General features: G+C 34.9%; 2 protein-coding genes across 2 annotated transcripts in view; one reads left to right on the top strand and one right to left on the bottom strand.

Annotated features, from left to right (window-relative positions):
* The first annotated feature begins 22 nt into the window (after positions 1-22).
* LOC125681529 (parafibromin-like) lies at positions 23-13,971 on the top strand. Its single transcript, XM_056154602.1, has 13 exons — positions 23-903; positions 2,074-2,206; positions 3,279-3,334; positions 3,569-3,654; positions 3,888-4,113; positions 5,068-5,163; positions 5,646-5,718; positions 6,358-6,537; positions 7,953-8,040; positions 11,082-11,219; positions 11,343-11,434; positions 13,009-13,150; positions 13,676-13,971. The coding sequence occupies exons 1-13, from the start codon at positions 781-783 to the stop codon at positions 13,710-13,712; spliced, it is 1,470 nt and encodes a 489-aa protein (XP_056010577.1). The 5' UTR covers positions 23-780; the 3' UTR covers positions 13,713-13,971.
* Positions 13,972-16,762: 2,791 nt separating this feature from the next.
* LOC125681530 (xaa-Pro aminopeptidase 3-like) overlaps positions 16,763-20,227 on the bottom strand; it is a 13,291-nt gene continuing 9,826 nt past the window's right edge. Inside the window, exons 7-8 of the mRNA XM_048921676.2 lie at positions 19,738-19,858; positions 16,763-18,310 (exon numbers count right to left, since the gene is read on the bottom strand). Coding sequence (XP_048777633.2) covers positions 18,087-18,310; positions 19,738-19,858 — 345 coding nt within the window. The 3' untranslated portion in view covers positions 16,763-18,086. The remainder of the gene's footprint in view (positions 18,311-19,737; positions 19,859-20,227) is intronic.

The raw sequence follows: 20,227 nt of genomic DNA, 5'->3' as shown, positions 1-20,227 counted from the left end.
TAGTATAAGTCCTTCAGATCCCAAGTACTATTGACTGTGAGTTCTTTTTATGACAAATAGAATTTGTACTTTGGGATAAGCTAGACTTATTTCAGTCTCAGCATACACACAGATTTATTACATTTTTGTGTCATGAGTAGGATTTTCCTTAAATTTTGGTTCCCATTACAATTTTGGTGCCACATACACATTCCCCTCCCATTACACACATCTTAATTTGTGCTATTAAAGTAAAGAACTAAGTAAAGCTACTCTCATTAGGCATGTACATTTTGCTAGATACATGTATCTTAATAAAACAAGTGTTTGTACAATACCTGCTTGTGATAATAAATAAATTTTACTTGATTTTCATTGTGAATTATCGGTATTATAAATATATGATTTGCGTACATATTTCATGATAAATTTTATGTATTAAGTCATTAAATTAAATCTGTTCTGAATATGCAATCCACTTTAAGTGAAAACATCCTATACAGATATTCTTCATTTACTTTCTGTGACTATGTTCTGTAGTAAACTGGAGATTTTTATTAACATTTTACATACTTGTTGTAAAAATCTATTCCAGTAACCTTTTAATTTTATGACCATGATGACTTCCTTTGAAGAAACAAGTATATTTAAAATTAATATTTCTTATCTCTGTCTGTGGAGGAAAATGCAAATGAATGATGTTCGTCATCCTTGGACATGTTGGATACCATATACTGCTAAAGATATGATTACATGTATTTAACTTAATGACCCATTGTGTTAATTAATATGTGATTGATAATGTGCTTTTTTTACAGCACGGGTAAAGATGGAATTCCTAAAGAGTACTATACCCTAGACTGTATTTTGTTCCTGCTAAAAAATGTGCAGCTGCAGCACGCTTTGTATGTCAGGGAAGCCGCAGTAAGTTCACTTGAATAAAGATGACTAAATATTTATTTTATAGCATGAAGTCAAAGAAAATTTGCTGGAGGTCAAATGAAGAAGACCTGAAATATGATAAAAATATTTAAACAAAATTATCTTGAACATTAGAAAAAAATGCTCTCATTTGCATGCATTAAATTTTAAAATGTTTGCAATTCATTGCCGTTCGTTGTGCATTAACAATTGAACATCTTTAACTTCTTCTTGATAACTACTATTCTAATTCTTCTCAAATTTGGTATGAAGCATCTTTGGGACAAGGGGAACATAAATTGTAAATTTCAGGACTCCTGCACCCCTGGGGCCTTAGGGTTGGGGCAAAAATTGACCAATTTTCTAAAATCTTCTCTACAACCGCACTTGTGTAAGGAAAACGAAATGCATAGTGATATAGAGCTGTAAATTTCATGATCCCTGAGGTAGAAGTTCTGACCCCAGGGCAGGGCCAAACTTGATATACATGTATAGTGTTTATGTGTAAACCACTTGAATAACATCTTCTCTAGTGCTATTGATACTAAATTGAAACTAAATGGATATTTAGAAAGAACGGGTAATTCTTTACCAAAATAAATTTGATAATCCCAGGGGTAGGAGTTTGGTATCAGGGTGGAACCGAAGTGGTCAGTCATTAAATGTGTGAATAATAGAAAAATTTTAACTTCTTGATTAGTACCATTCCAGTTCCTTTCAAATTTGGTATGAAGCATCTTTGGGACAAGGGGGACATAAATTGTAAATTTCAGAACTCCTGCACCTCTTGGGTCAAAGTAAAACACCTCTTATGAAGTATGATTTCGAACGAGTGATACAAGCTCTCAAGTACTTTATATGAATTTTTTACATTAACTAATAATCTGGTGACTGATAAGGCCCGTGGGTCTCTTGTTTCAATGTATATGAAATCATGAACTTGTCAAATACCATAGTAATGTTATATGTATTTACAGTCCTGTATATAAACTGTACATGTATTCAGTTTATGTTTAATTATACTTTAATGGTGGATCCTTGAGTGGGGCACATACACTCCCAACCTATTTTTGCAAAGCAAATGATTAAATGTTTAGATCTGCACCTATATTATATGAATGTTCCTAGAGCAAGTCACTGTTTTTGGCTAATAGATGGACCATACTTTTGTAGGCTAAAGGTGTACCTGTGGTGCGTCGTCCTGACAGAAAGGATTTGTTGTCCTATCTAAATGGAGAAACATCATCCTCTGCAAATATTGACAAAAGCGCTCCTCTGGAAATTCCTCTACAAAAAATTCCACAAGGTACAGTGTTTTAAAGTCAAACATTCAGCAAACAGTTTATTAAAGAGAATGAAAACTGAACCTCAGAAATAGCCTGTGTCAGGATGTTGAAATAAGGTGTTCTAGTTCATCTAAGCCAGTGGCTAGGTGAGCATATTGTAAAGTCCTTGAGATGGTTTATATTGAGCATTGTGCTGTACAGAAACGTTTTGCAATGTGGGCAATGTCGTAAAAACCCTCGGCCAATTTTTTTCATACTTGGCCTTACATATCCTAAAGCCAGGGGATTTAGTAAAGAGGAGATAATTTGAAAAATATACAAATTATGTAGTGACTAAAAAATCTTCTGATGGAGAAACAATGATAAATTTTTTTACAAAATTTGCACATTATCAACACAACATACTGTAGATTATCAACACAATATACTGTAAATTGCTGAGGCATTACCCTTGGATAGCGGGAAGATAAACAGAATTTTGAGATGATCAATTTCAACGTTAGATATCCTGTATTTTTTGTTATATTGTGAATTTCTATTTATTTGAATTGTTGTCTAGTTTTGAGTGCAATTAAAGGTTACTGGTACAGAATTTATTAAACCCAGGTGTGTGTTTTCTTAGTGATGTGTGAAAAACAATGCCCCATTATCAGTCTAATGGCTGTAACATATACCCACAATAGCAATTTCAAAAATCTACATTTTCCATAAAATCTTTTGATAAAAGAAATTTAAATTTATGAAGAATTAGATAATTGGTTCAGCCATGTTAAAAAGTTTTGTGTTTCAGAATCAAGATTTTGGCGTACATTTTCCCAAATTTTGCTTGAAAATGGCTTGTTTTTCTCAACCTCATTTTGGGAAATTTCAGTAAAAATTGTTTAAATATTTTTTATGAACCAAAAAACTATAATTTCTTTAATCAGTATGCAAGCTTCTTCTTGTCATGTACTGTATATTAAATGGGGCCAGGATAGGGCCACAGTACAGGTTTAAATGTTTACATGGGAAACTGCACCTGATCTAGTGAGCAATGTTGCACATGAGTCTGTTGTTTGACTTACTTTCTCAATCTCACTTATTTTACCTTAGCCAAAAGAGGAGCAATAGACACTCATGAAGGAGATAAAAAGAAACCAAGACTAGAGGTGACTTTTTCTGACATATTGAAGATTTTAAATTCAGACCCCTTGCTGAATGCAATTGTAATGTATCTAAAGACTTACCTTTTCTTACAATGGAAACTTGGGAATGTGTAATCAACATTCTTACACTCATTCATGTTTCTAAATCTCAGTAAATTCACTCCTTCTGTCCTCCTCCAACAAATATCTTAAAACACAACAATGACATCCTAAAGACAGCTGATACTGTGTTTGCAGGAGAAACAAGTACAAGAGGCCAGGTTAAACTGGATCAACAAAATCGACGCCCCAAGAGAGACCTCTGTCCTCCCTGCAGCTCTAGCGTATGTACATAAAACTGTACATTCATTCAGTATGAATTTATATTTGACCATGGAGACAGTCAAATATGTACATATATTGTAATAAGTGTAAGTGTTATATTTAAGGCTTTAATATAGAAGGTTTTTTCCACTTTCCAAAAAAAAAAAAATATGAAATGAAATGTAGGAATCTTTAAAGAGGCTTCTTTTTCAAAGGTTTCTTTTTTGATGTTCAATTATTAAGATTGTTTTAGTTCCTCATCCTTGCCAGAAGCAATGCCCTTAGAAAAGATTGCTGCCATCAAAGCCAAAAGATTGGCAAAGAAGCGAACAATGATTAAAGTGGATGAAAATGACATTCAGTCGGGTGCTCTGGAACAGAGAAGCTTTGTGGATGCTGAAGTGGACGTAACCAGAGACATTGTCAGCAGAGAGCGATTATGGCGGACTAGAACAACAATTCTACAGAGTCAAGGAAAAGTATGTGTGATATATGGGGGTGTACACATTTGATTTAATGCAACTTTGTGAGTAAACACAATATCATGAGATGTGACACACTGCTTACATGTTATACATTCCTGAAGGAACGATAACTGAAATGTTAACTTTAGATGTGACACACTACTTACATGTTATACATTCCTGAAGGAACGATAACTGAAATGTTAACTTTAGATGTGACACACTGCTTACATGTTATACATTCCTGAAGGAACGATAACTGAAATGTTAACTTTAGATGTGACACACTGCTTACATGTTATACATTCCTGAAGGAACGATAACTGAAATGTTAACTTTAGATGTGACACACTGCTTACATGTTATACATTCCTGAAGGAACGATAACTGAAATGTTAACTTTAGATGTGACACACTGCTTACATGTTATACATTCCTGAAGGAACGATAACTGAAATGTTAACTTTAGATGTGACACACTGCTTACATGTTATACATTCCTGAAGGAACGATAACTGAAATGTTAACTTTAGAAATTTGATTTACAGAAGTGCTTCATTGTCTAAAAAAAAATTTTGAAAATAAGTATTGACAATCGACTTGAATTACAATTTACATGTGGATATTGTGGATAGTTAAAAGATAGGCATATATCAATTTCCGATGTATTTGCCTTTGATATCTTTAGAAATTGTAATGATACACATTTTCTCATGAATGCATTACCATTGTAAACAATGCATGTATGAATGCTGAACTACATGTACTTCTTAAGCATAGAATAGTCTATTTTAACATCTGGGAATTGAAATGAAAGTACCTGTAGGATGTAAATAAAAGAAATAAATTTCACTTTTGAAAATACATGACGGTATGAATCAGCAGACTTTTCATGAAGTGCATACGAATTAATCATTTATGATGATCAATAAAAAAAAAAATGAAATGAATCTCAACTTTAATTTTCAGCAATTTGCAAAGAACATCTTTGGAATTCTGCAGTCAATAAAAGCCAGAGAAGAAGGCACTCAGAAACACCACCCAGCTCCTCATACTCCATCAGTGGTAAGTCCTAGATGTACAGCCTTGTCAATTTGAACTTGTATAATAATGCAAATATGATTTTCATGTGTAAGCAGTTCACTTGGAGTGTGTTCGAGACCGCCCGTTGCTCTCGTGCTCCGTTCTTAGAGTCGCAGATGACGAGAACATGTGCGCACGAACGTGTTTTTGTTCTTTGACCACACTACCTACTGAGGTGGTGTGAGTTCTTTCAACTTGAACTCGTTCTCATGATGCCTACCTAGCAGTCGGGATTGCTTATGTGATACTTATGTGAAAAATGTCAGTTTCGAACACACTCTTGAATAATGATATGAGATTTTTTTTTGAAGTAATGTATACATATGTAGAAGTCATTATAGTACTGTAGATACATGCACTTAAAAGAGAAGCTGATGTAAGAGTCCATGTAGATATTTCCATCTAAATATGATTGATGTATGGTTGACTGAATCAAAATCTGTAGTTAATGACCTGCTTTTAAGGCTCCAGCACGGCCCCCACAACCAGTTGTTGGATACAACAGATACAATCAGGAATCATTCAAAAGCAAAGAAGGTAATGATAACAACAACAGGTAGATGAGAATTACAGATTACAATTCATACTGCCATATTCCAGGTGCTACAGTTGTTACATTGTATAGTGAATGTTTTAATGGTAGTTTGACCTCACTGACTGGCCTTACTGTGTATGAGATATGACTGTAGCAATATGTTTGAGATGTATCATGATATATTGTGATACATTTGGACCACATCCTGATATATTGTTTTAATGGAAAGTACAAATTGAATCAATTCTTTTACCATTGATTAGCTTTAAATGCTTTTGTTCTTTATGTTTGTACTGAATGATAAGGTGGGGTTATTGTTGTTGGGTTTTTTTTCTTCACTTTTTCCAAAAGTGGCCCCCAAAGACTTTGTCATTGTAAATTGTAAAATACATGGAAATCCAATTACTGTACTGATCTCTTGGGATTGAGAAACTGGAATGTGGTATGTAAAACTGTTACGGCTTATTTAGAATTGCAACCTTTTGTGAAGAACACACATATTTTACCTCTTGTATTTCTAATAGAAGTTCTTTGGTTTAGTAGTATCAACCAAGGGACTACAAAATCATTGTATGTTGCAAATAGGTAATTTTGAAGTTTACTGAACATGTATAATGCTTAACGTGTTCTTTTGTTTTCAGACACTGGAGAATTTCAGATTGATACAAACAGATCTTACCATGGTATGACCCTCAAGTTTGTGACAGAGGGTGGGCCATCACAGAAAAAACGCCCTGAGCCACAGAGACAACAACCACAACCACTACAGCCAATGTCACGGCCGGTGTCACAGGCCAGACCTCCACCCAGTCAGAAAAAAGGTTAGTACAAAAGCCAGGCAGCATCTCAGTCAGGTGATTAGCGCAGATGGTAGACAATAGTTCAATCAGATGATTAGTACAGAGCCCAGGCGGCAAATCAGTCACACTGTCAATACAAAGGCAAGTCTGTCATCCAATCAGATTGTTGGTACAGAGGCCAGACTGTCATCCAATCAGATTGTTGGTACAGGGGTAATACTGTCATCCAATCAGATTGTTGGTACAGAGGCCAGACTGTCATCCAATCAGATGGTTAGTACAAGGGCAATGTTATCATCCAATCAGATGCTTAGTACAGAGGCTATGCTATCATCCAATCATATGGTAAGTTCAGAGGCTATGCTATCATCCAATCAGACAGTCAGTACATAAGCCAGCCTGTCACCCAATAACATGGTTAGTAGGGACAGACTATCATATAATCATAAAGTTAATACAGAAGCTAGACTGCCACCCAATCAGAAGGTAAATCTGAGGCCAGATTACCACCCAATCAGAATGTAAGAACTGAGGCTAGACTGTCTCCCAATCAGAAGGTAAGAACTGAGGCTAGACTGTCACCCAATCAGATGGTAGGAGCTGAGGCTAGACTGTCACCCAATCAGAAAGTAAGATCTGAGGCTAGACTGTCACTCAATCAGAATGTAAGAGCTGAGGCTAAACTGTCACCCAATCAGAAGGTAGGAGCTGAGGTTAAACTGTCACCCAATCAGAATGTAAGAGCTGTGGTTAGACTGTCACCCAATCAGAAGGTAAGATCTGAGGCTAGACTTTCACCCAATCAGAAGGTAAGAGCTGAGGCCAGACTACCACCAAGTCATAAGTACTGGTAAGAACTAGGTTAGACTGTCACCCAATCAGAAGGTAAGAGCTGAGGCTAGACTGTCCCCCAATCAAAAGGTAGGAGCTGAGACTAGACTGTCGCCCATCAGAAGGTAAGAGCTGAGGCTAGACTGTCCCCCAATCAAAAGGTAAGAGCTGAGACTAGACTGTCGCCCATCAGAAGGTAAGAGCTGAGGTTAGACTGTCGCCCATTAGAAGGTAAGAGCTGAGGTTAGACTGTCACCCAATCAGAAGGTAAGAACCAAGGCCAGACTGCACACAGTCAAAAAGGTTTCATAGCCAGACCATTAGGGAAAGGTCAGTCCTGAATAACATATAATGAACATACAATGTAGCCACATGTATTAATGCCAATAACAACAAAAATTTACCTACTGTCTAAAGTGTTCCAATGATAGTGTAATATGGTCTTCAATAAATTTACATCATTGTTTTCTGTATATGTTTTCAATAATACAGTATAGTATGAATCAAGAGGTCATTTCCAATTTTGATCACTACTATCAAATCTTGATATTCGAAAAATCTTTCAGTTACGTTTTGTAATATTTTCAAATGTTTATAATTTGCAGGTTCCAGAACTCCCATCATTATTATCCCTGCAGCAACAACATCACTAATCACAATGTTCAATGCAAAAGACATACTACAGGATCTGAGGTAAAACAAACTTTTTTTGAATTAAGTATCCTGGCAACTAAACTGGGGGGTAATTTAACAATTGATGTTTCAGGATGATGTCTACTTTAGGACTTGATATATGATCTTGAATTTTCACTTCACACATAGGTGGCAAGTAATGAGAGAAAAATCCCAATAAATTTTCTTATATCAAATACACCATATTTGAAAAAAGTATTCGATTCTGAATGGTAGTTTTGATGTGAAGATGACTAGTTCAAATAGTGAAGAATTTGTTGAATGCAAAATGCAAGAAATTAGCTTTATATATATGCCGTTACCAAGACATGTCATAAGCCATATGCCAGTAATTAAAATTAAATAAATGGATAAACAATTTATCAATATATGAACTCTTGACAATTTACTCACAAACTGAATAGTGCTTTGTAAATTTTGTGAGTATAATGTCATGAGTTTACACATCAAGAAATGCTTTAAAAAGAATGTTTAATCCTTATAATTCCAATGTGTTCAAACTATATTTTCCTATTGGGGGGGGGGGGCTCTGTAATGTACTGTAAACCAACTTTTATTTGCATGTGAGAAATTTTCATGAGGTTCATGAGAACCTCATCGTCACGAATATTTCTCACTGCAAACCACTCCTTTAATGCCTTTTGTATTTGTTTAAGATAAATTAGTCACTGCAAACTGGTTAATCACAGGTAAATTGTGAAATAAAGTTGTCTGCAGTAAATGTTGGTTTACAGTATGTTCTTGGATAACAAATAGTAAACACATGGTATGACCTTCACATTAGATCTTGTTAAAGTGAAAGTAACAGTCTTTGAAAACTGAAGGAGCTCTGAATCTTATCAAGTTACTATACTAACACTAATATTTGAAGAATTGGTTGTTGCTTAATGCAATGCATTTGTTAGTGTTGAGATGGTGTAGTCATAGTGGTAGATCCCATCAGAGCCAGGGGTAAACAAAGTTGAAGTGTAATGTTTTGAGCAACTAGCTTATTAACCAATTAGAAGGCTTGATTATTGAATACCGGTTTGCATATCCCCTTGCAATAAAATTGGAGGGATATAGTAAGGGCTGTTCCAGTTTAACATGCATGGGGGGGGGGGGGAGGCACTTGAAAATTAGGATGACCACCCATAGAAGTGATTTTGGTACACTTATATCCACCTATAGAGGCAAATAATGAAGCTTTATAGGCACCTATATAAGCAAATTGATTTACATGTGTATTCGGAAAGTAGAATTTAAAATATTCCCAAAGCCAAATTTTTTTCCCCCATCATACAGCACAAAATAGTTTTTCATCTTGATATCAACTTTACTTCAGTATTCAATACATGCAATTCCCTATCAAGCATAATTGACGGAACGCTGGATTGCCTCTGTCAGTCGTGTGTTCTGCTGATGATTTTCTCACTGATTGACAGATTACACTGTATATGGTTTGTAAAAATAACCACCCATAGAAGCAATTTTCGTGCAAAAGCCACCCACCAGATAATCAATATCCCACAAGTGTGAATCACCCATAGATTTTTTTTTAAAAACTGCCTTCCCTGGGTACCCCATATGTTTTAATTAAAGGAACAGGCCTAACTGCATATATGTGTGTATATGCATCTAAATGTTGTGGAGACCATATAGGAGTACTATAGTATTTTATATATATACAGGTCTGATATTTACTACTATGATATCAGGATCATATTAACTTCTATGTCTAAAAGGTCACGAGTCAGGGTATCAGTGATTGAACAATGTTGTGAACATACAAAGGTCACGAGTCAGGGTATCAGTGATTGAACAATGTTGTGAACAACATACAAAGGGTACAATTTTAGATATTTGTCTCATCCTTACTACAGTGATAATCTGAATCAAAGGTCAGTCACATCAGTGATTTTATGTCGCATATTATGGACACTAAATGAAATGTACCATTGGTTTTCCTTCTCATATTTAATAGAGTACATAGTACTTACGGTGAAAGATGTCTGTTGATCTCTGAGCCAAAAGGGCATAGTCACAATTAGTCATTGAATATTGCAATGTTGTGGACACCATATAAACGGCACTCTGTTTTTTAGTATCATACTTGCCACAAAGTTATAAGGTAGAAGGAGAAGATTCCCCATTGATTTCTTGGTCAGAAGTTTATGTATGATCCAATTTCAATTTATTTATTGACAGCACCATGTTGGCATACAGTCAAAATAACAAAACAAATGACAGATAACAAAAAGAGAAGAGAAGAGAAAAACAATTGGCACAATGACTATAGCATATAAGACATATTCATACGATTCTTTAAAGTCCATGAATTTGTTTTCTCTGCATAAAGCACCTATCTAAATGTATAAAGGTCACATAATGCATTTGAAGGCAGTTATGGAGAGGGAAATCCTTATTGATTTCTTAGTTGAAAGTTTATAGATGAAAGTCATGTATGGCATTTGAAGGCCAGAAGGGAAAGGAAGATCCTAATGAATTCTGTGTCTAAAACTATTAGAACAAGTCACCATATTGTAAAGAGTGTCATTTTAAGTTTCAGTCCCTTATTTGCAACAGATATGGTAGAAGGGGTGAAACAGCCCATTGATTTTTTTTTTTTTTTTTAGATCATTGACCAAGTTCACTGAAATTAAAAAGGTTATGATCTTTCAACCTCATACATGGTATATATGTACTTAAACAGTATAAGTGGGAGGGAAATGATACCTCTCGATTTCCAGGTCAAAAGTTACAATCATTCCTCAAGTTATACACTGCTGTCAATAAAGCAATAAGAATATTATATCATCTTTCAGCTTTATACATGTATATGTTCTTTTTAAAGAAGTTGTAGGTTGGAGAAAATTTTTGATAATTTAGGTCAAAGGTTAAGACATGTTAATCTAGTGTTAATGTTTAGACTGGTATTCATACAATGATAACATATTATAAGGATATCAATGTTTCTCTTGGCAGTGTCCCTGTTAATTGATACAAAATATATATAAGTTTGCTATTTGTTAATGAAAGTGGGTTTTTTTTTTATTCATCAGATTTGTAAGCACAGTTGACAAGAAGGCTCAAGGCACCAAGAGAGATAATGAGGTGTTGATACAGAGGAGGAAATCAGGGGGCTTAACTGTCCCATATAGAGTTATTGATAATCCTCTAAAACTGTCTCAAGATGACTGGTAATATGTTCTTCCTATTTAGAATTGATTACTGATAGAAGTATGAATCTCATTTATTGTTTCTTACATCTTTTCATTCATTCTTGTTTTACTGAGAACTGTACTTGCCAATTTTTTTTTAAGGGAAAGAGTTGTTGCAGTGTTTGTGCAGGGTCCTGCATGGCAGTTTAAAAACTGGCCTTGGAATGGAAACCCTGTGGAAATATTTTCCAAAGGTAAAATATTGTAATACATGCACATTTATTAGGTCATCTGAGTGAACTCGGGTAACCTATTGCAATACGCAACTTCCAAGAAATCAACTTTTCTGTGATGGAGGTACGTTCAGTATTCTGTTGAATGCTTGGATGGGTACAAGATGTATACATATAGACTAGATATGTAAAGAAGGATAAAAGTTGTGAAAGCAAAAATTTTGTTTATATCAGCCGTTGGTATACATTAAACTGACCATATCAAGAATAATACATGTATTTGTTTGAATTAGGCCATCAAATTAAATATGAAATTATTCATTATTTTCTCTTCTGCACAAGTGATACTTTAATCAAAGAAAGATGGCGATTATCGATTTTTGTTTGAACTATTTTATTATCAAATACTCATAAACTTATCTAATGTTGTATGTCCCTGCAGTTTGGGTGGTTGCATGGTGTCTGATCATTGGCGTTTAAGCAATATATGAAGGCAGTAATAAGCATTTGTACCCACCGTGTGTGGATGAAAGTATGTTTTGCGTCTCGCTCTGCGTAAGAGTTTCATAAAGGGAAACAACTATTGGGCAACTCGGAAATTGCGTATTGGTTGTCGTGAACATTTTTAACTTCTTATTGATAACTACTATTCTAATTTTTTTCAAATTTGGTATGAAGCATCTTTGGGACAAGAGGGACATAAATTGTAAATTTCAGAACTCCTGGGGCCCTAAGAGCAGGGCAAAAACTGACAAAAATTGACCAATTTTCAAAAATCTTCTTTCTCTACAACCACACATGTATAAGAAAATCTAAATGCATAGCGATGAAGAGCAGAAAGGCCTCTACCAAAATTGTAAATTTCATGATCCCTGGGGTAGGGATTCTGACCCTATGGTGGGGCTGAACTTAGTATATAGTGTTTATACATAAAACACTTAAATAACATCTTCTTAAGTGCAATTGATACTAAATAGATATTTAAAAGGAGTAGGTAGTCCTCTACCAAAATTGTAAATTTCATTATCCTAGGGGATAAGGGTTTGGTTTCAGGGTGGTGTCAAAATTATTATGATGATTTGAAGGACTTCTTTAAATTTGCTGATACAGTATAAAATCTAAATGCATATTTAGGAATAGCAGGAAAGGATATACCAAAAAAATGGTGAGTATCACAACCCAGGGTTTTGACTCTATGATTGGTCCAATTTAATCATATCGTTTAATGTTAATACACAACGTATATCATATTATGAAAAGCCTTTCATCAGTGTATGCACTTTTGAGAGCATTGAAGTTTTAAGAACACATTTTGTTTTATACTGTGGCTGAACATTAGAATTTAGCTTATATATTCAGAACAGGAATATTTTTTCTAGATTGCATAGCCCTTGGATGTACTGTAGTGATACTTTTAACTAGAATGCAGGTGACCAATAAGGCCTGTGGGGCTCTTGTTTCTCAAATGTTGCCAGTCTGCAGGAACAACAAAAATTGTATCTTTAATTACAAATACCATAATTTGATCACAAAATGACTTTGTGGAAGTATATTACTCCATTTACATTTGACCCAAATTTGTGTTCGTTTTGCAGTGAAAGCCTTCCACTTGAAGTGGGGAGAACTTCCTTTGGAAGCCAATGTACAGAAGTGGGCAGTGACCGTGCTAAATCTTGACAGAATGAGGCGACATCTTGACAGAGCAACACTCAATACATTCTGGGAAGTGTTAGACAAGTAAGTTCTGGTCTTGTTGCCTACAATTTGTTAATGTGTAAGCTTCCTCATACAGGATACATTTTAGTTTATTCAAATTGTGGGCCCCAGAATTAAAACGGGGCATTCGAAGGGATTTGAAACATCTACAAATCTCTTTTTCTTGACAAAAGAAAATGAGTATCACGGCACACAGGCCTCTTGTCAGTAGGGTATTGAGTCAGTATGACTCGTGTACAATTAAGATATCAATTTCAATTTGAAAATGCATGTGATGCTTTACACCAACGTACTTCATGATGAAGTGTTGCACTTCATACCCTCATGTATTTTCAAAAATTTACATTCTACTTTCATTTGTCAGAATTCCTAGTCGTTATAAACACTATTTACAACTGCAATGCATTAATGAGGAAATTACTTTCATTATAATTTGTATGATAGGCAAAAACATTGGAAGTGTATTAAAATATATACAAATGAATGATACAAACTTTGAAAACCATACACAACTTCCTAACTTGCTATTCCATTTTATTTCTGCAGGTACATGGCAAAGGATAAACCTCATCTGAGGTACTAGATGAAAAAACTTCTTGGCGATTGTGTTGCTGTATTTTCATCATGTACATGTAATAGCTGGTGTGGAAAAGAGACAGTATTTACTGGTCTTTTGCAATATACATATATGTGAGACTTTTTATGATTGTGTGTGTGTGTGGAGAGAGAGAGAGAGAAAAGAGAGGTAGTTAAAAGAAAGAAAATAATGGAGAATTACATATTACATGATTCAAGTGTACATAGTTGAACAAAATATCAATAAAAATGTAATTCAAAATGTGGATGATTTCTTTTTGTCTATTTGATATAAGAGTATCTTTAGACAATTACACTATTTCAATTCTGATAACTCATGAGTACATGTACAGTGTATATTTGTGGTGAACAGGACTTTGCTGCATTTCATTGGAACATTGGTACCAATGGATTGGGTATTAGTAGGAACTATTTTGAAGTAAATAGCTGCAACTACCATTGAGGCAATAACAAACAACAACAAAAGTGAGAGAAATGTTTAAAAATAATGGTTTTTAGCTCACCTGAGCTGAAATTCAGGTGAGCTTTTCTGATCATCCGTTTGTCGTCTGTCTGTAAACTTTTCACATTTTTTACTTCTAATTTCAACCAAACTTGGCAAAAATCATCCTTGGGTGAAAGGCTTTCAGGTTTGTTCACATGAAGGACCATGCCCCCTTCAATTGGGAAATAATCTCAAAAATAAGGTGGTGTCATTTAAAAATCTTCTGAAGAACCACTGGGCCAGAAGAGCTGAAATTTACTTGAAAGCAATCTGACATAGTTGAGATTCAAGTTTGTTAAAATCATGACCCCTGGAGGTAGGGTGGGGCTACAATAGGGGATCAAAGTTTTACATGTTGATATATAGGAAAATCATCTTCTCCAGAGCTAATGGTCCAATTTCAATCAAACTTGGTACAAATCATCCTTGGGTGAAGGGGATTCAAGTTCGTTCAAAGGAAGGGCCATTTCCCCTTCAAAGGGGATATAATCATTAGAATAGGGTGGGTTCATTTAAGAATCTTCTTCTCAAGAACCACTGAGCCAGAAAAACTGAAATTTACATGTAAGCTTATTGACATAATGGAAATTCAAGATTGTTAAAATCATGACCCCAGGGTTGGATGGGGCCACAATAGGGGATCAAAGTTTTACATGCGAATATTTAGGGAAAATTTTTAAAAGTCTTCTCTAGAACCACTAGGCCATAAGAGTGGAGATTTACCTGAAAGCCCTCCTGGTATAAAGTAGAGTCAAGTTTGTTCAGATCATGGCCCCCGGGGGTAGGATGGGGCCACAATTGGGGATCAAAATTTTACGAATATAAAGGGAAAAAATCTTCTCAAGAACCACTGAGCCAGAAGAGTTTACATTTACATGAAAGCTTCTTGACAAAGTGCAGATTCAAATTTGTTACAACCATGGTTCCTGGGGGTAGGGTCGGGGCCATTATAGGGGATCAAAGTTTTACATACAAATATATGGGGAAAATCTTCTCAAGAACCACTGGGCCAGGAAGGTACAAATCTACATAAAAGCTTACTGACATAGAGCAGATTCAAGTTTGTTAAATTAACAATCATGGCCCCAAGGGTAGGAAGGGGCCACAATTGGATATCAAAATTTTACATACAAATATATAGGGAAAATCTTCTCAAGAACTGCTGGACCAGAAAAGCTGAAATCTACATGAAAGCTTCCCGACATAGTGCAGATTTAAGTTTGTAAAATTCATGGCCCATGGGGGTAGGTTGGGGCCACAATAGGGATCAAAGTTTTACATGTGAATATATAGGGAAAATCTTCAAATATTGACTCAGGTGAGTGATGTGGCCCATGGGCCTCTTAATTCATTTTAGATCAAAAACTTTATTGATATGGTCTAAGGACTGGGAAAAGTTTTGTAGGCTAGGAATGCTGCATTTTGACAGGATATTCCCAAACCGTGACATATGAATGCTTCAAGTTGAATACTAGTATTAAATGTGTTTAGGTGATAAAGTGGACTATGCAGCTGTACCATCTGGATACTCTGGTAATTCTGTAAAAATATACACTTTTATTTCCCAATTATGGGAAGTTCATCCCTCAGCATTGTGATCTGATGCTAGTTGTATATTGGGCAAAAAGTATAATTACAAATGTATCAATCCTGGGCAAGCATTTCTTACCAGATAAGACACTGCAGGGATAGTACTCTATTTGTCAAGTACTCAGGTGCTGGTGAACATCTCTCATACAGGCCAGCATTTCTTGTCTTCGTCAGGTGCTAGTGAGCATGTTTCATTTTGGCAGGTTTCCTGCCCTCAGCCTGTGGTATCAATTAGGCACATTTAGAGTGTACATCCAGTAACATCTGTATCCCTGGTACTAGGTTCAAATGCTGGGAGATTGACATGTGACATTTTATTGTACACGTTGCATGAGCCCTTAAGGCAAAGAGTTGAGAGTACTTCTTTTTCAAATAAATATTTGATGTCAAATCGTCTTGTGTTTGGAATAAATAAATGTGTTTAGGTAGTAAATAAAGTCAACTTTAATCAGTTGTAATGTATTCTATACTGGTGTATTGACAATAGTTGGGGAATAGCCTGGGATGAACTACAAGTAGACCAAGTCATATAGCATACTTGATTCTAACGATCCAGCACACTCAGGTTAACCGGCAACACATTTTATTGTGTGCAGAAATTGTGCACACATCCCACCAAATTAGCCAAACATTTTGATAGGAGCAGGCGATTTCAAGCTAGCGTCCTTGGAGACAGAACTATCAAGAATGGTTTATTCTAAGACTCCAGGTACACTGGTAAAATAAACCTGATTTGTAAATGTGATGGTCATTTCTATGCTGAATAATGTTTATACATTAGAATGTGAACATTTTCATTACTGTACTGTAACCGGGTCACTTGATTCTTAGCGCGTTGCCGGTATACCAGGCTTAGTTTGATTTGGCCGGATTTAATCACAGAGTTATTGCCCCTGGCACACTGTTTCTGGAAATACCAATATAATAGCAGTATATAATTGAAACAAGATAGAACGCAAGTGAACTGTACCTGAAATGACATGAAAAATCATATTTATTGAGAAACGCTGTGCATGACCTTAACAGTGATTTTTATCTGATATAATTAACATATCCCATGAAAATTAAAATTTTCAGGTTTATCATGATAAAAAGTCTATTCTAAACACTTAAGGTGACTCCATACTCGCAGTTTTATCTGATACAAGTTTGAAAAGTGTATTTATTTCCATTCATTAGAGTTAAAACTAAAAAATTATCAAATAAAATACATAGGTCATCACACTTTTTAAGATGAGAGACGTACATAAACAGAATCACATATCACCGTCAGAAAATTGCTATTTTCCTTGAACAATGTTATCAAATTTTCATAAAAATTGGTTATGACGATATAGCAACATTCATAACAATTTCATGAAACAGTATCTTCACAAAAATATACAAAATGTCTGTAAAAAATAAAGGAAATCTATCGCATAATAGACTTGATAAAGAAATCAATAGAAACAGAGTTATTGCCCTTGGATTCAATATTTTGACATGTCTCATTAATTATTCCTCTATAACTTAGACTTTTGAAATAGTTTATTTCTAACAAGATTTTTTATAATAAGTATCGGAAAATACTCCAACAAAATTTATGTTCCTATCATGCATAAATCTATATAAATAATTGATTTCGCAAAATCTGATGACATCACAGGAGGGTGGAATTACTTTAAGAAAGAAAAATATTAGTAAATTAAAAGTTTCTCCACAAGCTGTAGCTGTACAATTTACCAAAAGTACTAACAGCCAAACTGTTTACTGAAATAAAATCTGACACAGAGAATCATGTATTTGTAGTGTTTACTTGTAAAATTCTTCATTGAAATAATACAAAAGCTGTTAGACGGTAGAAGGAATACTGACATTTTGAACTGTTGATGATCAACACATCATGTCAAATAAGTTCTTCTGTTTGTTTAATTGTTTGTGTTGTTGTTGTCTTATATATCACTTAAATTACCTACAACCCTGAAAATAATTTAGCCAACTTCTTGTATGAAACAAGGGGACTCATTTTTTTCAAGATCGGCTTATTTCCATTCCAGCTTATTTTCAAAGTTTAACATTTTGTAATCTGACTTGTGTTTTATTCATACCAAATTGTGATATCAAGAATGCAATGAATAAGAATATCTTATGTTCATAAATCAGAAGTCAGAATAATGTTCAAGTCCAGCTTATACACAAGTATATGTACCTTTTGACTGCAAAAAATGGTGGCTTATTCACAAGTCCGGCTCACTATAAAAACCACCTTAAGTTATTTTCAAGTATGTAGGATATTCTTCCATAGACCTAAATCATTCTCTTCAGCAGTGATCCCATGAAGTTCTGCATTTCCTCACTATACCAACAGGATTCAGTGTCACAGGCAAGTGTGGCTTTTTCACGAGGAGACACATTTTCGGATAAATTGATCGGTCCATCCTTAGTCACTAAGATATTTTCAGCTAGTCTTACAGCTATCCCACGGAACAAGCTTAATTTATTTGGAACAAATTCTGGTCGTAAATATAAACCTTTGGGGGAAAAAAAGTAAAATATTTCAAATTGTTAAGTACATCATGTAATATAAGGAAACAAACTATCATTTACTGGTACATGTATATGCCTGTGATGATAATACTTTGATCATTAAAACAAAAGGAAATAGCAATAGGTCAAATGGGTTAATCACAATGCTCAACTGAGTCAAATTCCTCATACAAAGATACATGTACATTGGAACACAAGTTGTGGCCCTGACACATTGGATAAGTCTCAGGATTCTTGCATAGTATTTTTAAAACAAACCATCATTTGTTGCAATACATGTTGAAAAGATTTTAGAAGATTCCCACAAGTAATCTGTGAATCTTTACTATAGCTATAGGCCATAATTTGAACAAATTTTAACCTATAATACATATTCATTTGACATATTAATCATTGTGTTTCTTGAGAAGATTTTTTCTATATATCCTTATAATATTCCTATGCAAAACTTTCAATCCCCATTTATACGGTTGTGTCCTGGGCCCAGAGGTCACAGTTTAATCAAACTATAATCATCTTTATATATTTATATTGCAAATCACATTTTCCTCTATGAACCAACCAATTTCGGCGCACAACACAATCCGTTCACATTGACTATGAACGGATTATGAACTAGCTTAAAGCACGCGACTGAGAGAGCGTAATGATTTTGAAAAAATAGAACATCTGTTACAAAGATCTCGCAAGTCACACCTTTAAATTAAGATTGTAAACTTATGTGGATTATCATCCCAATCTTGCGGTCTCCTACTTCCAAAATACAGTGCACCTTGCAATGTTGATAAAAGGCAGGGTGAGACGAAATGCAACGTCATGTCTATGTGTTGACATACGTCACAATAACTGACAGAGTCTAGGAGTTCGTTTTATGCAACAAAATAGAAGCAATGTAAACAAACGGTGTTTTAGTAAATGAATATAAATATAAAAAATGAACATCACTTTTGAGCTGTTCATGGTCAATATGAACGAATTTGGATTTGAGGCAAATTCTGTGAATCGCGCTAGCGATTCACAGATAATTTGCCTCAAATCCAAATCCGTTCATACTGACCATGAACAGCTCAAAAGTGGTGTTCATTCTTAAATGAAGAAACTTTCATGCAAGTTTTGACTTCTGGTTCAGCAGTTCTTGAGAAATTTTTATAATCATACCAACTTTTTTTCACCATTCCCTTATTACTTCTTGGAAAAAGCATGGGTGTTGATTTGAACAAGCTTGAATCCTTTTTCACAGAGATACTTTGTTACAAGCCTGCTTGAAATGATTCTTGAGAAGAAGTTGCAAATGTGAAAAATTAATGATAAGATTGACAACAAATTTTGATCAGAAAAGCTCCCTTAAGCCTTTGGCTCAGGTGAGCTAAATATGGTTTCTTCTTTTAATAAGCTTGTTGTGTTCACAAACCTGGTTCTATGGTAAGAATAGTGCCCGGCTGCAATTTCATATCTTTGGAAACTAAAGGTGTATCAAGTACTTCTATTCCCAAATAGTGACCAACATGGTGTGGGCAGAATAACTGTGCTCCCTGACACAACAGAAACAAAATATGGCAGATACATTCTGACACCTATAGGTACATACTACTAATTCATGTGCACATACATGCATACATTACACGGGAAAAGAATAAGACACATGGACCATGGCACTTGTACAGGGTGATCCATACACTCTATGTATGGCTCTCAGTGTTACCTTTACTTGCAAATAAATTTCATAAACTTTAAAACATTTTTTGTTTTCCTCAGCATCCATGATTTCATTGAGCCAATGTAACTTTACTACCAGTACATAACAAAGAAGCCTGCACATAAACTGTAGCATTCCTGACCTTGAGATGAAGATTTCCTACATGCTATCAGCTTTTGTGATACATCCTGTGAGGGCAAGGGAA

The sequence above is a fragment of the Ostrea edulis genome, chromosome 2 (genome assembly GCF_947568905.1).
Source record: "Ostrea edulis chromosome 2, xbOstEdul1.1, whole genome shotgun sequence".
NCBI lineage: Eukaryota > Metazoa > Mollusca > Bivalvia > Ostreida > Ostreidae > Ostrea > Ostrea edulis.
The sequence above is the reverse complement of the archived record's forward strand: the minus strand, read 5'-3'. Positions and strand labels throughout refer to the sequence as shown.

Bases quoted from the DNA above. Each gene is read 5' to 3' on its own strand.
- LOC125681529 (XM_056154602.1), top strand. From the start codon at position 781: ATGTGCTTTTTTTACAGCACGGGTAAAGATGGAATTCCTAAAGAGTAC. The intron at 11,220-11,342 runs GTAATATGTTCT...TTTTTTTTTAAG, and splicing joins AAACTGTCTCAAGATGACTG to GGAAAGAGTTGTTGCAGTGT. The intron at 11,435-13,008 runs GTAAAATATTGT...TTCGTTTTGCAG, and splicing joins TGTGGAAATATTTTCCAAAG to TGAAAGCCTTCCACTTGAAG.